Consider the following 20681-nt stretch of genomic DNA (forward strand, 5'->3'; position numbering starts at 1 on the left):
GAACGAGCTGCCGAAAGAGGTAGTTGAGGCAGGTACTGATAACATTGAAAAGTACATGGATAGGAAAGGTTTAGAGGGATATGGGCTAAATGCAGGCAAGTTGGACTAATGTAGATAGGGCATCTTGGTCAGCATGGGGAGGCTGGGTCAAAGGGCCTATTTCCATGCTGTATGACTGTGATTCTATATTAGTCTCTGTTAAAGCACCACCACCAATATTCGTCTCCTCCTGAAAACATCTGTAAGCTCCACCATGGATCTTAACTCCTTCATCAAAGTTCATCCCCATTTTTCGCACACTACCATAATAACTGGAATGATTAATATTTTGTCAAAGTGTACATTTTATTTATTTTTTTGCTGATATGAAATTGAAACATTTTTTTTCCAGAACACATCAAGTTTGCTCTACATGTTGTAATATTTTTTTAATTTTCAGTTCAGTTTTTCTTCAGGTTTTAGACACAAAACCACGGACGAGGGAATCAGCACTATTTCTGAGACATTGCCACTAAGCCCCCTAATTTCAAGAATTGTAATTTAAAGCACTATAATTATATATTTTTCAGTGAAACATAATGCATGAAACAAGTGTTTATATAACAGATATATTATGTTCTCTCATAACTCTACACTCTTTTCTGATCATTTAAAATGTCACTGTGCTCAGCAATGAATTAGATCCTGTACATTAACAAAGGCAATAGCCACATAACCAATTGCCAGTCTAGTCCCATTCCCTTAAATACACAGTATATTTTTTAATACAACATTTACATGGACATTAATAAAATTCTATTCATACAAGGTATTCTGGCATGATAAGAATGAAAAGATTTACAGCCACAACAATCCATTGCAATAGTTAGTCATCATTCACATACAGACTTCAGTACAATCATGACAACTTTCTTCCTCTTTCTCTGGAAAATAAAATTACTTTCAGAATTGGCAATTATCAGGCTCGGTGCCCATATCAGATAAAATTTAAACTATGTTGTAGCATGTAACGTATTTCTCCTCTGAATGGTGTAAACATATACTAGGATGTGCACAATAGGATGCAGAACTATATTTTATTTTATAATTTATATTACAATGAAAATAAAGTCTCATTTTCATGTTGTCTTTTGAGAAATAGATTTTCTTTGCAACTGTGTACTGTGAGATTGCAGGGGTGGGGGGGGGGGGGGGGTTAAAACCTTTGACTGGCTGGTGTCATGCGTGGGTGGGTATAAGAACAGTTTAACTTCTTACTAACAGTGCATGGTGACACCCCCTGAGTGTTCCTTCTCCATCTCCCGGGCACTGAAGATTTCTCCAGACAAGGAAAAAAAATATTCTCTCTTTTTTTGATAATTACTTTATTCAATAGCAATTTACATGTTGTTTTGGCTCAACTACCTATTCCCTTTGAATCGGCTCATTCCAACGTACAATGGAAAGAGGTTTCATCTGCCAACGGAATGACATAAACACAAGATTCTGACCTCCTGGCGGCAGAAATGCATTTCCTGGGAAGAATGAAAGGTTTTGCCAAGTGTGGAATCTTGAACGACCATCCCCATATAGGATGCATAAATACCTAGTCTGAAAGCATTGCTGGTTGATATGGCATTTTTTAAATTAGGTATTATAAAATTCTGGAAAAAATACAGGAAGCAAATTAAGTGTCAGGTTGAAAGGCCAAGTATTTTTTTTTCATAAGAAAAATGATTCAGCAAGTCTAAAATAAAAAGTTTTAAAAAGAAACCATTGATCCCGGACAACAAAATAGTGTTTCAATTGCTGACAACCACTACCAAACCAACACAGATGTATCCATTGCCACAATTAATGGAAGCAGATTTTCTTGCAGTTATATGTGGAGATCCTGTTGATGTAATGTATGTACAGCCGCAGCCCCACTAATGAAGTGTTCAAATGTCATAGGACAGTACTTTCCGACTCCTCATCGGAATCTGCTCTCACTATAAAGTCTGCAACAGAGTTTGTGCACATTTGGTCTGAAGGCTCAGTGTACAGCAAGTCATACACGTCTCCTGATTGTACAAAAGGAGGATCAGGATTGCCCAAATCTGCAAGCAGTGAAAAGAAATCATTCATTAGTTGATACAATATATTCGTGGCTTTTCACACATATTAAAAGACATTCCATTAAAAACATCCTTGTTAGTGCCAATAGCTTGTGACAAATAATAGGGATGTCACAATATGGTAATCTGAAAATCTCTGTATTGGGAGCATAGTGATTTGAGGACTTTGACCCAAAGACAGCCATTTCTGTTCCTTTCTACCCCAGAGCTGATAACATTTGAAGATATGTATCATTTTATTCTTCTCTGTCAGTTTACTGTGCATTTCCCAGCTACACATAATCCTATATTATTGTAATATATATATATATATATGGTATATTTGTACTGTGTATATTTGTACATAATTGTATACACAAATAAATCAGCAAAGAAGATTTTCAAGTTAATTATTACTTAAGTGACGATTTAAATAAACCAAATTAAATGAATTCATATGGCACGACCACAGTTTTGCTATCACCAATTTCCATTGAAATCTTGCTTCTAATGCAGGTCAAAAAGTGAAACTTAATTATCTTTTCACCCTAGCATTCTATAAGAAATGCCTCTTAAGTTTATCAACTACTCAATCGATGTCTAGATCAAGCCAGACTTTGCACAGTAAAGAACAGTGAAATGAAGAAGAAAATGATAGACACAAAATATCCCTCTTGTGCATAAATCATTTAGCATTGTCAAAGAATTTTCAGCATGGAGACAGGCCCTTCGGCCCAGCGTGTCCATACCGACCTATCTACCCATCTACACTAATCCCATCTGCCCATATTAGGACCATATCCTTCTATGACTCATCCATTTAAGTGCCTGTATAAATTTTAAGTTCATATGTAAGTTTTGAATAGAATATTCATTAAAGGCCAAAAACCTCAACACAAGACTCGCTTGTACCACACGTATAATTCAAGTACACATGATCTGGTGAGATACGATATGCCTGAGAGACCTGAACAAAATGCAGTGTTGGCACAGTCTGTACTTGAACATAAGCTGAGGCTTCCATTTCTACACTGGCCGCTCACTTATATTAAAAGCTGATTAATGTATAAATGAAACTCGGAATACAGCGTGCAACTGCCACCTTAAATCTAAGTCATGGCATTAAAGCTCACATTTTATTTTTGTAACATTACTTGCAGGGTAGATTTAATAAATCCTTACACCTATTTCCTGCAGAATCATACATGGGTTTTAATTTCACTCAGGGGAAAATGGGAGTTCTATTCATCTCAAACTCGGCTCAAATCAGCGCGTGCACAATGCAACAATAGCTAAACTTGATAGTGTGTGATAATATCCACACACTGTAATATCATGACATCCCTTGTAAATTAAAATAATGGAATGGAACAGGGCAAAATTATTTCATACAGATAAAACAAGGGTTACATTTAATTGTTCAGCCATAGGATCAAAAGGATTCATTCGGGTACATTGCATGGTGGAAGGAGGGGGAAAATAAGAACACTTAAGAGGCGCAGGGATCGCTGGTTATACGCTTGTGAATTCTGTGACAACATCAAGCCATGCAATTCTGCTTCAGACTCATGCAAAGGCTGGTTCAGATGAGTTAGTTGTGACATACAAGTGGCAACTGAAGGAGTTGCAGAGTTAGCTGAAGTGCCAGAGGGGAGGTTGTTTCTAGGGCTTACCCTAAATTCCCCCTCACACTTAGCCAATATAGACTAATTCTTGTCAAACAGCTGCAAGAATACAACACAGGCATCCAAAAGGAAAAGAAGACATTAATAGAAAAATTGTTCAGAATTTTGAAAACAATAACGAGAGGAATTCCACTGAAAAGTAAAAATTATGTCAATAACAACAAGCTGAAATGTAAAACACGCAATAAACCAACATCCTATTTAGATAGGAAACATATAAACTAGTCAAATTAAAATGACATTATGAAATGCAATAACTCCAAGAAAAAGTATATTATACGTAAACACCTACATTTAATGTTTTTAGCTATTAAAAGATACATATTTGTAAATTATCCTTTGATGTTAAAGGCTGTATGCAAATGTTTCTGAGCTGTGTGAATCATTCAACATGGCGCAGCTGGTAGAGCTGCTGCCCCACAGCGCCAGAGACTCAGGTTCGATCCTGACTTCGGGTTCTGCCTGTTTGGAGTTTGCACGTACACATGGGTGCTCCGGTTTCCTCCTACATTTCAAAGACGTGCGGGTTTGTAGGTTAATTGGACTCCGTAAATTGTCCCTAGTATGTAGGGAATGGGGAAGTGGGATAACATTCAGCTAGTGTGAACCGATGATCGATAGTTGGGTCAAAGTTATCACAAACGCTGGCAATATTTTCACATATCTAACTTATTTTGATGGGTGCAAGTGAGCAAATTGATTTTCAAAAGAATTAAATACATTTTTCAAAAGTTATATTTAGGTGAGGCTTTGTATTTCTTCTGCGAAATAATGCAACCTATCTGCTTAGTTTGTTTGGCAGCAAAATTGACAATATCATCCCAAACAAAACAAACTTAGTTATAAAAGGGTCACATTTCCAATGTGTAATTTAGTGGGTGAGATACAGCATGAAAATAGGCCCATTGGACCAGTCCACACGGACCATCGATCACCTGCCCTCACTAGTTCTATGTTATCCCACATTTTCATTCACTCCCTACATACAGAGGCCAATTGACCAAAAAACCCACATGTCTGTGGGATGTGGGAGGAAAGGGGAGCACCCAGAGAGAACATGCTAACTCCACACAGACAGGACCAAAGGACAGGATCACACCTGGGTCTCTGGTGCTGTGAGGCATCAACTCTACCAGTAGTTCTGCTGTGCCACACAGTGTTGTCAGGACATCCAGGAATGGGCAGCATTTTGTTGTACTCTGCGTTGAAATGAGTTTCACTTTCATAGTACCAGCTTGTGGATATATGTGAAGGAATTTCTGACCCTTTGTACCAAATCACATGCATTATTATTTTAACTAAATCAGGCAGGGGCGGCACAGTTTAGGGTTCAATCCTGTCTATGGTTGCTGTCTGTACGGAGTTTGCACGTTCTTCCTGTTACCATGTGGGTTTTTCCAGGGTTCCGGCTTCCTCCCTCACTCCACTCACAAAGAGTAAATTGTCCCTAGTGTGTGTCATGCTAGTGTATGGGGTGATCGCTAGTCGGCGTGGACTCGGTGGTCCAAAGAGCCTTTTACCACGCTGTGTCTCTCTAAAGTCTAATACGTTGTGTGGTCACAACCTACAGATTACCTGTACAGGAAATGAGGAAAATATATGAGCAAGATGCCTCCAGGAATGTGCAACTGTAAAATACATTTGCTCAGCTCCAAACACAATTTGTATCTTGACGAGTTTCTTCATTTCTCTAACATGATTATATACTATGTGGAAAGAAAAGTCGCCAATTAAAAACTTGTAACGACTACAAACACATTTGCATACAGCCTTTAAGATGATATTGAATCTCAAGCAAGTTAGTTAATTATGATTATGCATAAGACTTCAACAAAAATACAGTAAGATGAGATCAGTGAATGAGTACATTATATGTTCAGCTTGAATGACTGTTCTTATACAAGGGTGGTTATCAGAAACGCTGTCAATACTTCCACAGATCTAACTTGTTTACATTGGTGAGAGTGAGCAAACTGATTTTTAAAAGAGTGAAATAAATCTCTGGTGAGGCTTTATATTATTTGTGTGGAATAATGCAACCTCTCTGCTCAGTTTGTGGGGGCAACAGAGCTGGCAATATCGCCCCAAACACAGCTTAAAACAAACTTTCTTATGTATTGGGAAAATTAACAAGATGAATGTAACATTTACAAAGCTGGTGGAACTGTTTAGCTTCAGAGGGACTCTAATTTATTGACTTCCCAGTACAGAGGATAGTCCTGGTAAAGAGACCTTTATTTCCATTTAGCGATTATATGGGCTACCCTTATTATTACGGATCTCTATATAATGGATCATAGCAGATGGAGCATTCTCACAGTAATCAGACACCATTGTCTATTTCAGGACATAGACTGTTAGATACACTGAGGGAGGCTATTGAAATTGACAAGCAATTGCTTTGATTAACACGTGCAATGATACTCTATTAACCAATGTAGCAAACAGCCTTTAGTAATTTTAGCTTAGAGTAACAAAACAAACATTTTTATCTGTTAAAAACAACTTTGTATTTGAAAACAACTCTCTGTTTCACTGAGTAACCGCTAGGTGGTTGGAGGGAATCCCTTACTCGTTTATAGCGAACAATTGCCAATAATGGCCACCATCCCCCCCCCCCCCCCCCCCAACCAATGGCACTGTAGACACAAAATGCTGGAGTCACTCAGTGGGTCAGGCAGCATCTCTGAAGAAAGGGAACAGGTGATGTTTCGGATCAAGCCCCATTTTCAGACTCAGACAGAAGAAGGCTCTCGACCCGAAATGTCACCTATTTCATTCCCCCAGAGATGTTGAATTACTCCCCCCCCCCCCCCCCCCCCCCCCCCCCCTCCCCACCAATGGACCATTATAACAAGGGTTATCTGTACTAACTAACTCCCAATATTTAAAATTATAAGCTGCAGCCCAGTATAAAATGTGCATCTTGTCCGATTGAGCACTGCGGTAAAATAATGTCATATCTTTCAGATGTTAAACACTGACATTAAAGGATCATTTCTTAAACCATGAGAACTTCACTGTTTTAATTCATTTAAACCCCTTGAATAATCCCGCTTTTGTTTTGAGCTAAATGTTCTTCATCACAAAATAACTCTGGTTCAAATCATGCATTTGAATTCTTGTTTAAATGTTCTACAAAACAATATATTAACAACAGAACATTTGGAACTATGCTTTTGGAAATAAAAAAAATCAGGTTGTTTAAACCATCATACTGTACTCAAATTCTTATTTTTCTCCCAACCTTACACCAATTGGGAGGTGGTCATGATGGTTTATGTGGTTGTCAGGTTTCTAGAGTCTTGGTAGAGTTGTTTTAGTCAGTGACTGCAAAACTGATTGTAGGAACAGAGGTTGTGGAACAGACCCATGATGGATCTTGCACGGTGGGCTGTCTGAGAACATGGATGTGGTGATTTCAATGTTCTCAGGCCGTTTCCACCAGCAAATGTCACCAGTGATCTAATCACCAGATCAACCAGTAGGTTGCAGTAACGTTTATAGATGTGTAAACTCCCGAGCATTAGGTAAAGAAGGCAAGTTGAGTTCAGTAAAAGAAAATGGAGAAAAATAATGATTAGTAGGGTGATCATATTTGAATTCCTTCAGGGCAGTAAGGGGTCATGAGAAGAAGGCAGGAGAATGGGGCTGAGAGGGAAAATAGATCAGCCACGATTGACTCAATAGGTTGAAGGCCCTAATTCTGCTCCTATGTCTAATGAGCTTACGAATTCTCAGCCAACTAATTTATTTTAGAATAGAAGTATCCTGCAAGATTGTTCACTGATTGCACCCAACAAGTAGTTTGCCTTAAATGCCTTTGTTTCAGATTTTGTAACTAATTGCAGTACATTTATTGGAACACGTTGCTCTAAGAATCAGAAGTTGACACAAATGAAGACTCACTCATATCCTGATCAACACTGATGTCAGGATGCAATGGGTTGTATATCCAGTCACAAAGTTTGTCGCCTGTGTAGCAAATACAAAGTGTTGATGTTAGGGAAGGGAAGCCAATGATTTTACCCAGTCTGATTGCTTTAGAAAAACAGCATGGAAGCAGGTCCTTCAGACCATTACTTCTCGTTCTCTGATAGACTAGTACACAAGTGCTATATTTTCCTACTATTGCACCCTGAATGCTCGGGGCAATTTGCAGAAGCCAATGGACCTACAATATCTGCATATCTTTGGAATGTGGGAGGAAACCGGAACAGCTGGAGAAAATCTATGCGGTCACAGGGAGAATATCCAAACTCTTCACACACAGCACCCGTGGTCAGAATTGAGCCCGGTCTCTTGTGCAATAAGTCAGTAGCTCTCCCGCTGTGCCATCCTAATTAATCGAGACTCTATTCATCTGCCAACATGATAAACCCTGACCTGTGATCAGCAAAGGCCCATTTGTAGCCAACTGTAAATGTGATTTTTATGTTTCAAGAAGGTTTCCTTCTCGGGGCAACTAAATCCAAGCAATATCACCACATTTTGCGATTGAATTTAAAAAAAAAAAGTATCTCACTTGAAAATAATGTCAACTTCTAAAAACTGAACTACCATAACTTTTTCAAGTACTTTTCCAAACAAGAATTCAAATTCATTTCACTGATCTTATAATTCCATATGAATATTTTATACAAGCATGGATTCATTGATTTAGAATTCAATGTGATGTTAACATGCATGGAGATTGCTAAATCAATGCCAGTACATACCTGTGGACATGCTTTCTCCAGCAGACAGGTTGTCTAAGATAGAATGGTCCAAGGGTTGAGGGCTGGAGCCAGTTAGGCCCGAAGTTGGAGGTTGTGGAGGTGGAAGTGTGGGTCGTTGCCTTGGCTTCAGAGCGGGTCGAGATTTGGTTAAAGTGCTGGTTTGGGAAGGGGGGGAGGAGAGGGAGGGAGCGGCGGGGGGAGTCTGGCTTGGCGGCAAGGTGTAAGCTTGGGGATAGTTTGCAGCGTACGGTGATGGGGTGCTGGGAGGGGTAGGGGACAAGCTCGCGGGGGAAGGCTGACTCGCCGTCTGCTCAAAGGAGATTTTGGGCGGCAGCGACACCACCTTCTTTGCAGCTGCAGAGAGAAGAAATTCAGACCCTGTTGGCGATAAAGATTTTAATTGAATAATGTATCATTTGAGAAAACACGTTTACATCCACATCAAACCAAATAGTCAGAGCCATGCAGCGTGAAAACAGGCCCATCAGTCTGAAGAAGGGTCTCGACACGAAACATCACCCATTCCTTCTCTCCAGAGATGCTGCCTGTCCCACCGAGTTACTCAAGCATTTTGTGTCCGTCTCCCTTCAGCCTAACTTGCCCACGTAACATTCAACATAAACTTTATTCAGAGAACTCTTGACCACAAGCTGATGGTGTAAGAACCATTCACGTACACGAGGCAAGCGCCTACCTTTGCGCAAGGTGTGGGGACTCTGCTCGCTCGACAGTTGACCCGTGGCGATGTTTTGCTGCAAGCTGCTGGAGGAAGTCACGTGGTCGGAGACTGGTCTACCTTTCTGTCCGATCACGGGCGAGAGTTCTTTGCCCTTCATTGCACTGAGGAGGAGAGTTGAGGATTATTGTACACGGGCCCACGTCATCACTCAGCCTCCACATGTCAAAATACACCAGATGTACACACAGATCTACCTGGCTGGGTTTAACTAATGTATAAAACATGCAACACACACACACACACACACACACATGGTAGCCTTACGCAATATTTATTAATGCTCCATGTTACTCTCCCTCATCCTAATAGAGATGTTACGTTGCTTTAACTAGAGTACCCTTTGTATCGAGGCATGAATTTGGAATATTTACCTAGTCAGCCTGGTTCCTTTGTCTCTGCCACTGCCACAACCGACCCATGGGGTAGAGGCTGACATGGAAGGGTTGGAGGGAGTAGAGTAAGGGTCGTGCTTGGTTAGGAGGAGAGGGGTTTTGACGTAGACAGGGGAGACATTAGTTTCGGATGCATGCGAGTCAGTGGAGGGGCCTGGTTTAGGGAGGTGGAGGGAGCATGGCTTGGGGTTAGAGTTGATGTCAAGTTGCTGCAGGGAGGGAGGGTGGGTGAGTAAGGTTGGGCTGTATTCCAGCCACCTCTGAGGCGAGGAGGCTTGGGGTACAACCTCTGGCCAGCAAGGGGACTGAGCCTTATGATAGAAATGGTGGGCATGCTGGAGACAAGGGTGCGGGCAAGGTCTGTCATCTTCTGGGCAAGGGTAGGAGTAACAAGAATCCGACCAATTGGAAGAGAACTCATCAGTGCTGTAAACATCAAGAGCGACAATATTGGTCAGGGAAGAGGTACAAAAGAAAATAGGAAGGGGGAGAAAAACAAAAATCAACAGAGAAAAAAAACAAAACATGATTTAGTAACTTGGACACGGTTTGACAGAAAACATCAGACATTTGCATTGAGCAACATAGCAGGGTCGGTAAGGTGAGTGGGTGACTACACAACACACAGTGGACACCAAGGACTCAACACTGCCATGCTGAACGTGAAACGTGTTGTAAATCTTGTGCGTCAGCAGCTAAATTACAGAGTGCACATGCATTCTCTGCGCTTCACATCAAAGCCACAGTGACACAGTTGTGTTACCTCAAAACCCTTTTTACTCTAATTTTACTACAACGTGTGGTGGCATGGTGGCGGCGCCAAAGAACCCGGTCCTGTCCGTGTGGAGTTTGCACGACCACGTGGGTTTTATCCCCGAGCTCCGGATTCCTCTCGCACCCCAAAGATCTATGCGGGTTTGTAGGTTATTTTGTGTCTAGTGTGTAGCGAGTAGGATAACATAGAACTGATGTGAACGGGATAATCAATGCTTGGCACAGACCCGATGGGCCGAAGAGCCTGGTTCCATTCTGTATCTCTAAACTATAAACTAAGGACTTGAAAAAGAAATGAGACAAATATAAGCAATGGTAAGAGATTAAACAGAACAAATATATGTCTAGATTCATTCATGCTGCAGGGAAGAGAATCTGACTTGCATGTGCATCCAGCCAGTATAGTTCCCTCCACTCACATTTCTGGTCGGCAATACTAAACATAGAAACATAGAAACATAGAAATTAGGTGCAGGAGTAGGCCATTCGGCCCTTCGAGCCTGCACCGCCATTCAATATGATCATGGCTGATCATCCAACTCAGTATCCCGTACCTGCCTTCTCTCCATACCCTCTGATCCCCTTAGCCACAAGGGCCACATCTAACTCCCTACTAAAATTGACTTCAGTAGAACGAATTTCAGGTGTAGAGTAGTATGTTCTCAGCTTAGAGACACAGCATGGAACTGGCCTTCCAGCGGGGCCAACCAGAGCAATGGGTGCCCAGTGGAGGGGGGTTGGCGAGAACAAAGGGGGGAGGTTGGGAGAGATGGATGTGGGGGCAGCTACAGGCAGTACAAAGGACTATAACTTTGTCAGCTCACTGTGCCGACGTACCCTCGAGTCCATGCTGACAATTGATCTTCCGTTTTGTGTTATCCCACTTCCTCATCCATTCCCGACACACCGGGAACAATTCTACAGAGACCAACCAACCAACACGCACGTCTTGGGATGTGGGAGGAATCCGGAGCGCCCGGAAGAAACCTATGTGGTCACGGGGAACTAGGTGTAAGCTCCACACAGACAACACCCAAGGTCATGATTAGACCTAGATCTCCCGGCCGTTGGGCCCAACTAGATGCGCCATTGTTCTGATACAATCAAATGTTACATTTAGCGTTAATGACCAGGGATGGATTTCACAGCAAACACTGCCGATTCAGTACGCACCACACGTGGCTTCTCAACCATTCACTTGCAGAAGTACCACCCACCATCAGCTTTTGAGGACAGCAGGGATGTTTGATACTGAAGACAGACACAAAGTGCTGGAGTAACTCGGCAGGTCAGGCAGCATCTGTGGAGGAAAGGTTTGGGCGATGTTTTGAGTCTGAACCAACCCGGGTTTTGACCTGAAACGTCACCCATCTTTTTTCTCCACAGATGCTGCCTGACCCAGTGAGTATCTCCAGCACTTTGTGTCTATCTTCAGTATAAACCAGGATCTACAGTACCTTCCTACATGTTTAATAAAGGGGGATCATTTTTACCTTGGATAAGAGTGCAGTGGTGCTGATATTATTTCAGGATAGTTTATACATCTTACCCAATGTAATGGGTTGTAAGGGCGAATAATAGCCAGATGATTTAATATTCCTGAATATACATTGATATCCAGAGTGAAAGCTCCCATGTAGACACACACACACACACACCCATCACCATACGATAGAAACAAACGGGGAAAGTGGAAACAGCGTTATTGGTCATCTCTTTAAATTGAATGTCAATTCCTTCATTAATTATCAGCTTTGATTGGCAATATAAAATGCCAACATAGCATAGGACAAATTTAGGAAGTCAATCAACCTTCTAACATAATTCTTGATGGCAACTCAAGAGTTCAGAACTCGTGTATCTGATTCTTTGTTGTTGTGCTGTTTGCAAACGGTCACCGCAGAAAGGCAGCATTTTTTAAGCATATTTTAACATCGGCAGTGAACACGATCGCCCATTAGGTATCTGACTTTCATTCATAAAATTACTTGAAGTTTGACTTATGCAATCACAGTAATGGGATGAGGTTCTGATCTTGATTGTTGAAAGCTTTTCATTATTTTGCAAACTAAATAAAGGCCTGTAAAAACCTATGTATCAATCAGGAAGTAGAATAGGCACTGCAATGCATGCAATATCTACTCAGTGAGTTATACATACCCAAAGAGACTAGGTGGAGACAACTGTGGCTCTCCCACTCTCTGCTGTGGGTGTCTAAATATATCTATCATTATTTTTACCTTCAGATTTTTTTTTAAAGCTTATCAGGTTGAGAAAAGTCAAAGAAACAAATATAATGGTTATGTAATAATGGCGCATCCAAGTGCAAACATGATTGAGTGATGTGTATAGTTTCAGGAGTCACGGATAATTGGTTGGGCTTATAGGGCTTGATATTACAATCCCTACTATAATTGGCACCTTCTTACTATCTTGAGTTGGGGTGGGGGTAAAAACTTCACTGTGGTCATCAGGTGGGCACCCTCCTTCCTTGGTGTATCGTTGATAGGCCCACAGAGAGACACCTACAGAGGGTTCAACAGCATCACCTGGAGTCCCAGGTGCGCTCCCCTCCATTTTACCCCTCTCGCTGGTCATTTTGCAGCCCTTCCCCTTCAGCCACAGCCAGTTCCTGCTTTGCTCGGCAGCCTCTGACAGCTGTGTTCAAGAGGGAACTGCAGATGCTGGAAGATCGAAGGTACACAAAATTGCTGGAGAAACTCAGCGGGTGCAACAGCATCTATGGAGCGAAGGAAATAGGCGACGTTTCGGGTCTGAAGAAGGGTTTCGGCCCGAAACGTCGCCTATTTCCTTCGCTCCATAGATGCTGCTGCACCCGCTGAGTTTCTCCAGCAATTTTGTGAGCCTCTGACAGCTGTCTGGTTGTTGACATGGCTACAAACCCTCTACGACCAACCTCTACAGGGAGCACCTGTGTACACCAGCCACGTTGTTCTGCCTCGGCTGCTAAGTCTGAATACTTCAGACATTTGCGTTCACACGCTTCACCAACTGCAGCCTCCCACGGCACAGTTCACTCCACGATGTACGGGGACCTCTGTGATGTTGACCATAAGATCAGGTCCAGCTTGAGATTAGTTGTGATGATCTCTGGTGGAAAGATGAGCTTCTGGTGTGTATAGTTTCAGGAGTGCGGAGAATTGAAAGTTAATTTAGAAGTTGTTTTTAATAAAGGAAACACTAATGTTTTTGTATTATTTCGGGAAAATTACTGAAGAATTTGAAGAACCTGTCAGATGGATCTTAAATACTCTCTCCAAACATATGTGCTTCCAGTTCAGTAAAACATGGTCATTTGGTGAAATTAACATTATTGTGTTGGTTAATAAAGCCATAGGTGATAGGAGTAGAATTAGGCCATTCGGCCCATCGTCTACTCTGCCATTCAGTCATGGCTGATGTATCTCTTCTTTCTAACCATATTCTCCTGCCTTCTCCCCATAACCTCTGACACCTGTATTAATGATATTTGCTGGTAGTTTTGTCTCACAGCTTCAGCTCAGATTTAAAACTATAATAATAGAAACAAACTTTTCTGATTTAAAGTTAAGTTGTTTTGTCAGTTAGGCCACTTAGATATATCCTACCATTGGACAAAGCTATATTGGAGAAATCCATGATTGCCTCAGAGCAATGTCTGACTGTTTGGGTACAATTCAATTCTGAATGAAAGAAAGTAATTTTACATTTCTTCATTGACACTTCGAGTAGAACTTTACTAGTAAAACTACAAAAGTGCCCTTTGTATAATTTCAAAATAAAGTGCCGCAAAGCAGCCTAAAAACAAAAGCATCCAGCACTGGTTGTTGGGGAGCTATTATGCCCCTGGTGTGCAGTCTTGAATGCAAAAATCTAACTTAGTATCTGCAGTTCTTTTCAATTTTAAATCTAAATTAGCCGCATAACTCTTGTGTTTATGCACAGAGAGTGACCTCCAGGGGTGAGAAGATAGAACTGCAATGAAAAGCTCAGAATGGTCTTTGTTATATGTCTTTGCGACTCTTTTAAAGATGATCTGATAATCTCTTGTCCAGGGGTATAATAGATTAAATAGTGACTGCATATCTTTGGCAGCTGAACCTGAATGGCAGCACACTTTTCCACTGGAGATGTTTTTTTTGGATTAGAGTAATGTGAACATTAGGAAGCTCGTAGTGAAGTATGCTTAGTTAAGTTTAGAGATACAGCATGGAAACAGGCCCTTTGGCCCACCATGCCCATGCACACGATCGAACACCCAATCAGACTAGTTCTACATTATCCTACTTGATCCACTCCCAACACATTCGGGGCAATTTACAGAGGCCAATTAACCTGCTATCCACACATCTTTGGGATATGAGAGGAAAACGGAGGGCTCGAGGATACCCACGTGGTCACAGGGAGAACATGCACACTCCACGCATGGACAACACCTGAGATCAGGATCAAACACGGGTCTACGGTGATAAATGAAGGAGCACAATCAGTCTACTCCGCCATTCAATTGTGACTGATCTATCTCTCCCTCCTAACTCAATTCTCCCTCAAGGGGTCCAAATTCTCCCTCAATTCTCCTGCCTTCTCCCCAAACCTCTGACACCCGTACTAATCAAGAATCTGTCCATCTCTACCTTAAAAATATCCACTGACTTGGCCTCCACAGCCTTCTGTAGCAAAGAGCTCCACAGATCCACCACCCACTGACTAAAGACCTTGGTGTTATGAGGCAGCGGCACTACCCGCCGTGCCACTGAACACCCCCCTGAAGAAGGGACCCGAACTGAAACAACGTCTCTGCAGATGCCGCCTGACCCGCTGAGTTACAAAACCCCAGTGGCTTTGCTTGGTATAATATGTCCTTCAGCATTCCTGACTGCTCTGCTACTTATTTTGATCTTGAATAATTTGTATTTCATATCCATGAATGCTTCTTGTTTAGTAAGTGCACATCCTAGTGTTGAAAATGTAAACTCAGTCTCCATACGTTTTAGAGTCATGGGGTCATGTGGCACAGACACAGACCCTTCGGCCCAACTCATCTATGCCGGCAGAGATGTCCCATCTAAGCCAGTCCCATGTGCTTGTGATTGGTACATATCCCACGACGGAGAGAGAATGCCACTGCCCTCTGTTCCTTCCTGACATCATCTTTGAATGATCTTAATTTAAGCTTCTGTCCCTTCCCTGGACCTTCTGAGCCAATAAATATTTTTTGCCTAATTTTTCAAATCCATTAATTACCACATCAACCTCAATTAGAAGATCCAAGTTTGAAGACTTCAAACTTGAGTTCCTCCAGCACTTTGAGTTTTGTTGAGGGTTCCAGCATCTGCAGTTCCTTGTGTCCCTAGATCAACTGTCCATTTCCTTAATCAACTATGTTACAGGGTCATAGAAACATAGACATAGAAAATAGGTGCAGGAGTAGGCCATTCGGCCCTTCGAGCCAGCACCGCCATTCGATAGGGTCATGGCTGATCATCCAAAATCAGTACCCCATTCTGGCTTTTTCTCCCCATATCCCTTGATTTCCTTAGCCCGAAGAGCTAAATCTAACTCTCTCTTGAAATCAAAATGGCGGGGCAGACTCAATGGGTGAAATGGCTTCATTCAGCTCCTGTATCCTATGATCCTACGACCTTGTTGGGCAGTTTTGCGTTCTATGAGGCAATGCCGAACTCCATGCCACCACCCTGAACATCAGTCACTATTTAAGTGATGTTACCTTCTTGTCAAACAAATGCCACTGTACATTTTGCCTTCACAATGACCAAAGATGAGATTGGAGAAGTTTTCGGGCCACAATGGGTTTGATAGTTGGTGCAGTGAATGCCCAAGAGGACTGTGCACTAGTTTCTGATTCAGCTCACTGACTGCACGTACTACAAGCTGGGGTGACAGTGAAGCGGAATGGTGGGAGCGAGGAGCGAGGGGGGGGGGGGGGGTGGTGGGGAGGTGGTGTGGGGGTGGGGGGGGGGGGGAGAGGATGGAAGGAAAGCTCCGGAAGCTTGCTGACACAGACAGGGCGGCAGGCCCACGCTCTTACCTGACTTGTTCAGCCCCTGTGAGTGGGCCGCTAGGTGGAGGAGTGGGGGTGGGAGAGGTGGAACTTTCTACAGGCTGTTCGGGGATTGGCGACTGACACGTGGCGGCAGGTTCAGCGGGCGGAGGAGGGGGCTGCATGCCAGGTGGGGTGGAGGATGGCTTTCGGACAATGGAGGAGCCTCTACGGACCACCCAGGAGGTGTCCATCACCCTCACACCCATGCTACAAGAACACAGAGACACCATCAACACTTTATAGAGGCGAACACTGGGTTTCAAAAATAAATAATTCTACAGGAAGATACAGAAGAGACCACTTCAAAGTACATTCAACTAATGCCAAGGGACAGCATTAGCATATCACTTATATTCTTGAAATGCAACATAATAATCTAGTATGTGCACAACAAATAATATCGGATTCACAAAAGTTACATGCAACTATTATTTCAAGTCAGCTCCAAAGTCTAAAGAATCACTGTAACCAAAGTTACAGACATGGAAATCATCTCAATTGAGTGATTGATGTGAAAGTCAATGTTATATCCAAAATATATCACGGCTGTTGAACGTGGCTTTTATGCTTTTGCAAACATTACATTGATGTAATATAATAACAATTGCAAAATTAGTTGAGAATAGTGTAATTAATGCACCTTTTCACATCCAATGTCCACAGGGAATATACACACACATTATTATGATTTACTGGGAATTTAGCAATGATCTACTTATCAGCAAATCCTATTGTCAGCAAATTAAAATCTTATGTTGAGGTAATTAACATTTCAAAATATAAAGGACTTGTTTTTTTTTAACATTTAACTCATTGACATTTCAGCTTCTACAGTAATCATATGCTCAATACCCAGTTTTAATTTTACTATCTGCATTATGTTTAAAATGTTGATTCTCTTGGTCAACTAACGATGGTAATAAATGATACGCACCCAGATCACCAAAAAATGATTTTAAAAGGTAGACTCGTTACCCTTGCAACATGGATAATACTGGCTATATATCTTGTTTCCTTTTTGTATAAAAAGAATTGTATTACATTTGTAATATCTGGAGTGAGATGGAAAAAATATGATGGCACACTTACCTAATGTATATCCATACACACATCTGCACCCACATGCCTGTATACACAGACTCATATATAATATCCAAGGACACACCATCTAAAACTGTTTTTGTATGCACGTCCACATACATGTACACATCCATACAGGTTCACCACAACTGCACTGGCAACACACAAAGCACCCTGACACCAGTCTGGTTGTGGTGAAGAGCATTTACTTTCCAGAACAAGTCACATTGTGTTTCAGCCCAGCTATGAGGCATGAGTTTATCTGCAGTGTAGACTGGTCACTTCTCTCTTTATTGCACACTTTTTGGCTTTTTATGTCTGACCTTTGTCCACCTATCTGCCAATCGACCCCCCCTCACTAATATCCTCCCAGTATGTGTCCTACACATCCTCCTAGTATAGTCCTTGCCTCCATTTCTTCCAGCTTTCTCCCTGTATCCAATGTTTTTGCTTCTCAGTACTATTTCAATTCATAAAATGCGCACACATGTAAAATCAAGAGTCAGTGCAAATGTTCATATGTGAGAAATGGCAAATGTAAGTGTGTTCCTCTCTCTGAGCTGTGACTCTCTATATATTTTGAATCTTTCACCCCAACCCCTTCATCTCATCTTCATGCTCATCTTATTATCTAAAGTCGGTTATGCAGACGTTATTGTTACAGTACCTTTGTATTTTCCTAAGGCTGCATTAGCAGAAACAAAACAGTACTATTTAGAACACAACACAAAGGGTTAAATGAATCAAAGAACAGTTATTGCAAGGGTTGCAGATGCCTATTAAAACAAGTGCGTTTGACAGAAAAGTAATGATTTAGCAGGATTGTATACAAAAGGTTCACACTAAAGAAAGTATCTGTAACACTTTAGTATAGGAGCCTACTGCAGTGGTGGGTGGATGGAGTATTGTACAGTTTTGGTCTCCAAATCACATGAGGGAGTGCAGAGAAACAGCTGATTCTGGGATGTCATACTGGATAGTCTTGGTTTAATGAATTTAGAAGATTGAGAGGGGATCTTATAGAAACTTAAAAATTCTTAAGGGGTTGGACAGGCTAGATGCAGGAAGATTGTTCCCGATGTTAGGGAAGTCCAGGACAAGGGGTCACAGCTTAAGGATAAGGGGGAAATCCTTTAAAACCGAGATGAGAAGAACTTTTTTCACGCAGAGAGTGGTGAATCCTGTGTGTAGTTGAAAATATAACGTGCAAGGGGATCAGGGGGTATGGAGAGAAGGCAGGTATATATAGTGGATCACAATAAAATGGACACAAACTCCTGTAATTTCTATGTTTCTATGTTTCTGTAGAAACAGCTCTGCAACTCAATGTTAGGAATTGGCTTCTGATCATTGATTGGGTAAACTCTATGCACTTTGTGTAAACTAACGTGCACATTGATAATGGGAACGACACAAAGTGCTGGAGTAACACAGCGGGTCAGGCTGCACTTTTACAGAACGTGGATTGGCGACGTTTCAGGTAAGTATCCTTCTTCAGTCTGAAGACGAGTCCTGACCCGAAACATCACCAATCCATGTTCTCCAGAAATGCTGCCTGACCCGCTGAGATACTCCAACACTTTGTGTCTTTTTTTGTAAACCAGCATCTGCAATTCCTGTCTCCATAATGCTGGAACAAGGCAGAAACTCTATATATGATACTATAAGCTGACATTTCTTGGTCTAAAGTAACAGGGTTAACAGTTTTTAGAATTGGTGTGGAGAAGTTACAAGGACATGGCATGGAAAAATCAAAATGTCATTATTATCTTTTGAGTCCTCAGGACACCACGTTGAATCAATTTAGAAGTGCAGTCATTGATATTATGGCATGCAAAGTATTTGTATCCAAACTTCCATGCATAGGATTAACCTACTGCTGAAGAGGTAATATTGACACAAAATGGTAACTTTTCGGGTTCAAACCCCTCTTCAGACTGACTCTTTTCTCTAGAGATGCTGCCTGACCCGCTGAATTACTCCAGCTTTTTGTGTCTATCTTTGGTGTAAACCAGCATCTGCAGTTCCTTGCTACAAATATTGGCCAGGAGATTGGGGGAACTTTGAGATCTTCTAGTGCTGCTATGAGGTCAGGTATGCAAGGCGTAGTTTTGGCACCACATTTAAAAGATGATACCTCCAAAAATTCAATGTTCTCTTTGATCTAGACTGAGTACTCAAGTCTAGATTACTCAGCCAATTCCAGAAACTGGGCTGAACTCCTAACTCTCCCAAGAGCTGAGAACTGGGGAAGTGACATTTCTAAGTTAAAACTTGGTTGCACTCGGTTCCATTTTTTCATTGTCCTCACTTTTATGGCAACTCAACGTTTGTAGACTAAACAAGTATAAAAAGTAATAATAAGGAACTGCAGATGCTGGTTTATAGCTAAGATAATCACAAAGTGCTGGAGTAACTCAGCGGGCGAGGCAGCATCTCCGGAGGTAATGGATAAGTGATATTTCAGGTCGGGACCCTTCTTCAGAGGGGAGGACTAGAAGCAAGAATAGACCAGGACACAGCAGGGTCAACAACAGATGACCTCAAGCAGAGAGGTTCCCTGACAGGACAATTATTGGCCAGGGACAGTGTGATCCCAAGAGGGAGACATCATTGCATACAATTGTGGAACTGGTTAACTGATATTTAGTGGAGAAAGGGAGGAGCAGGGTGGAAGAAACCAAGGGGAGTGAAGTGTTTGTAGAAGTTGCCTAAAATTTAGGGAATTCAACGTACATACCGCTGGGTTGTAAGCTGCCCAAGCGAAATATGAAATGCTGTTCCACCAAGTTGTGTGTTGCTGGCCTCACTCCGGCAATGGAGGAGGCCAAGTATATTTCCTTTAAGTACGTTTGTAAGTCTCACAGTGACTTTAGTTTAGTTTAGTTTAGGGATACAGTGCAGAAACAAGCCCTTCGGCCCATCGAGTCTGTGCCTACTTGTGCTATCTTATGAAGTACTTGTGAAAATTTACAATTTTTACTGAAGCCAATTAACCTAAAAATCTGTAAGTCTTTGGAGTGTGGGAGGAAACTCGAGCACAAGGAGAAAACCCCAGGGAGAACATACAAACTGTTCAGACAGGACCCATGGTCAGGATCGAACCCGTGTCTCTGGCGCTGTAAGGCAGCAACTCTACCGCTGCACCACCCTG

At 41.9% G+C, this 20681-nt stretch overlaps 1 protein-coding gene across 7 annotated transcripts in view; it reads right to left on the reverse strand.

Annotated features, from left to right (window-relative positions):
• Window positions 1–324: 324 nt before the first annotated feature.
• Window positions 325–20681, reverse strand: part of LOC129708090 (rho GTPase-activating protein 44-like) — a 161627-nt gene continuing 141270 nt past the window's right edge. Inside the window, exons 17-23 of one of the 7 annotated variants that reach the window (XM_055653639.1) lie at window positions 16433–16654; window positions 9589–10035; window positions 9173–9318; window positions 8479–8856; window positions 7670–7735; window positions 3749–3799; window positions 1944–2078 (exon numbers count right to left, since the gene is read on the reverse strand). In XM_055653639.1, the coding sequence (XP_055509614.1) occupies window positions 3792–3799; window positions 7670–7735; window positions 8479–8856; window positions 9173–9318; window positions 9589–10035; window positions 16433–16654 (1267 nt within the window). In that variant the 3' untranslated portion in view covers window positions 1944–2078; window positions 3749–3791. Of the gene's footprint in view, window positions 2079–3748; window positions 3800–7669; window positions 7736–8478; window positions 8857–9172; window positions 9319–9588; window positions 10036–16432; window positions 16655–20681 lie in introns of all 7 variants that reach the window. The other 6 variants (XM_055653637.1, XM_055653640.1, XM_055653642.1 and 3 more) reach the window with 6 other exon arrangements.

Source organism: Leucoraja erinacea, chromosome 23 (assembly GCF_028641065.1).
Source record: "Leucoraja erinacea ecotype New England chromosome 23, Leri_hhj_1, whole genome shotgun sequence".
NCBI lineage: Eukaryota > Metazoa > Chordata > Chondrichthyes > Rajiformes > Rajidae > Leucoraja > Leucoraja erinaceus.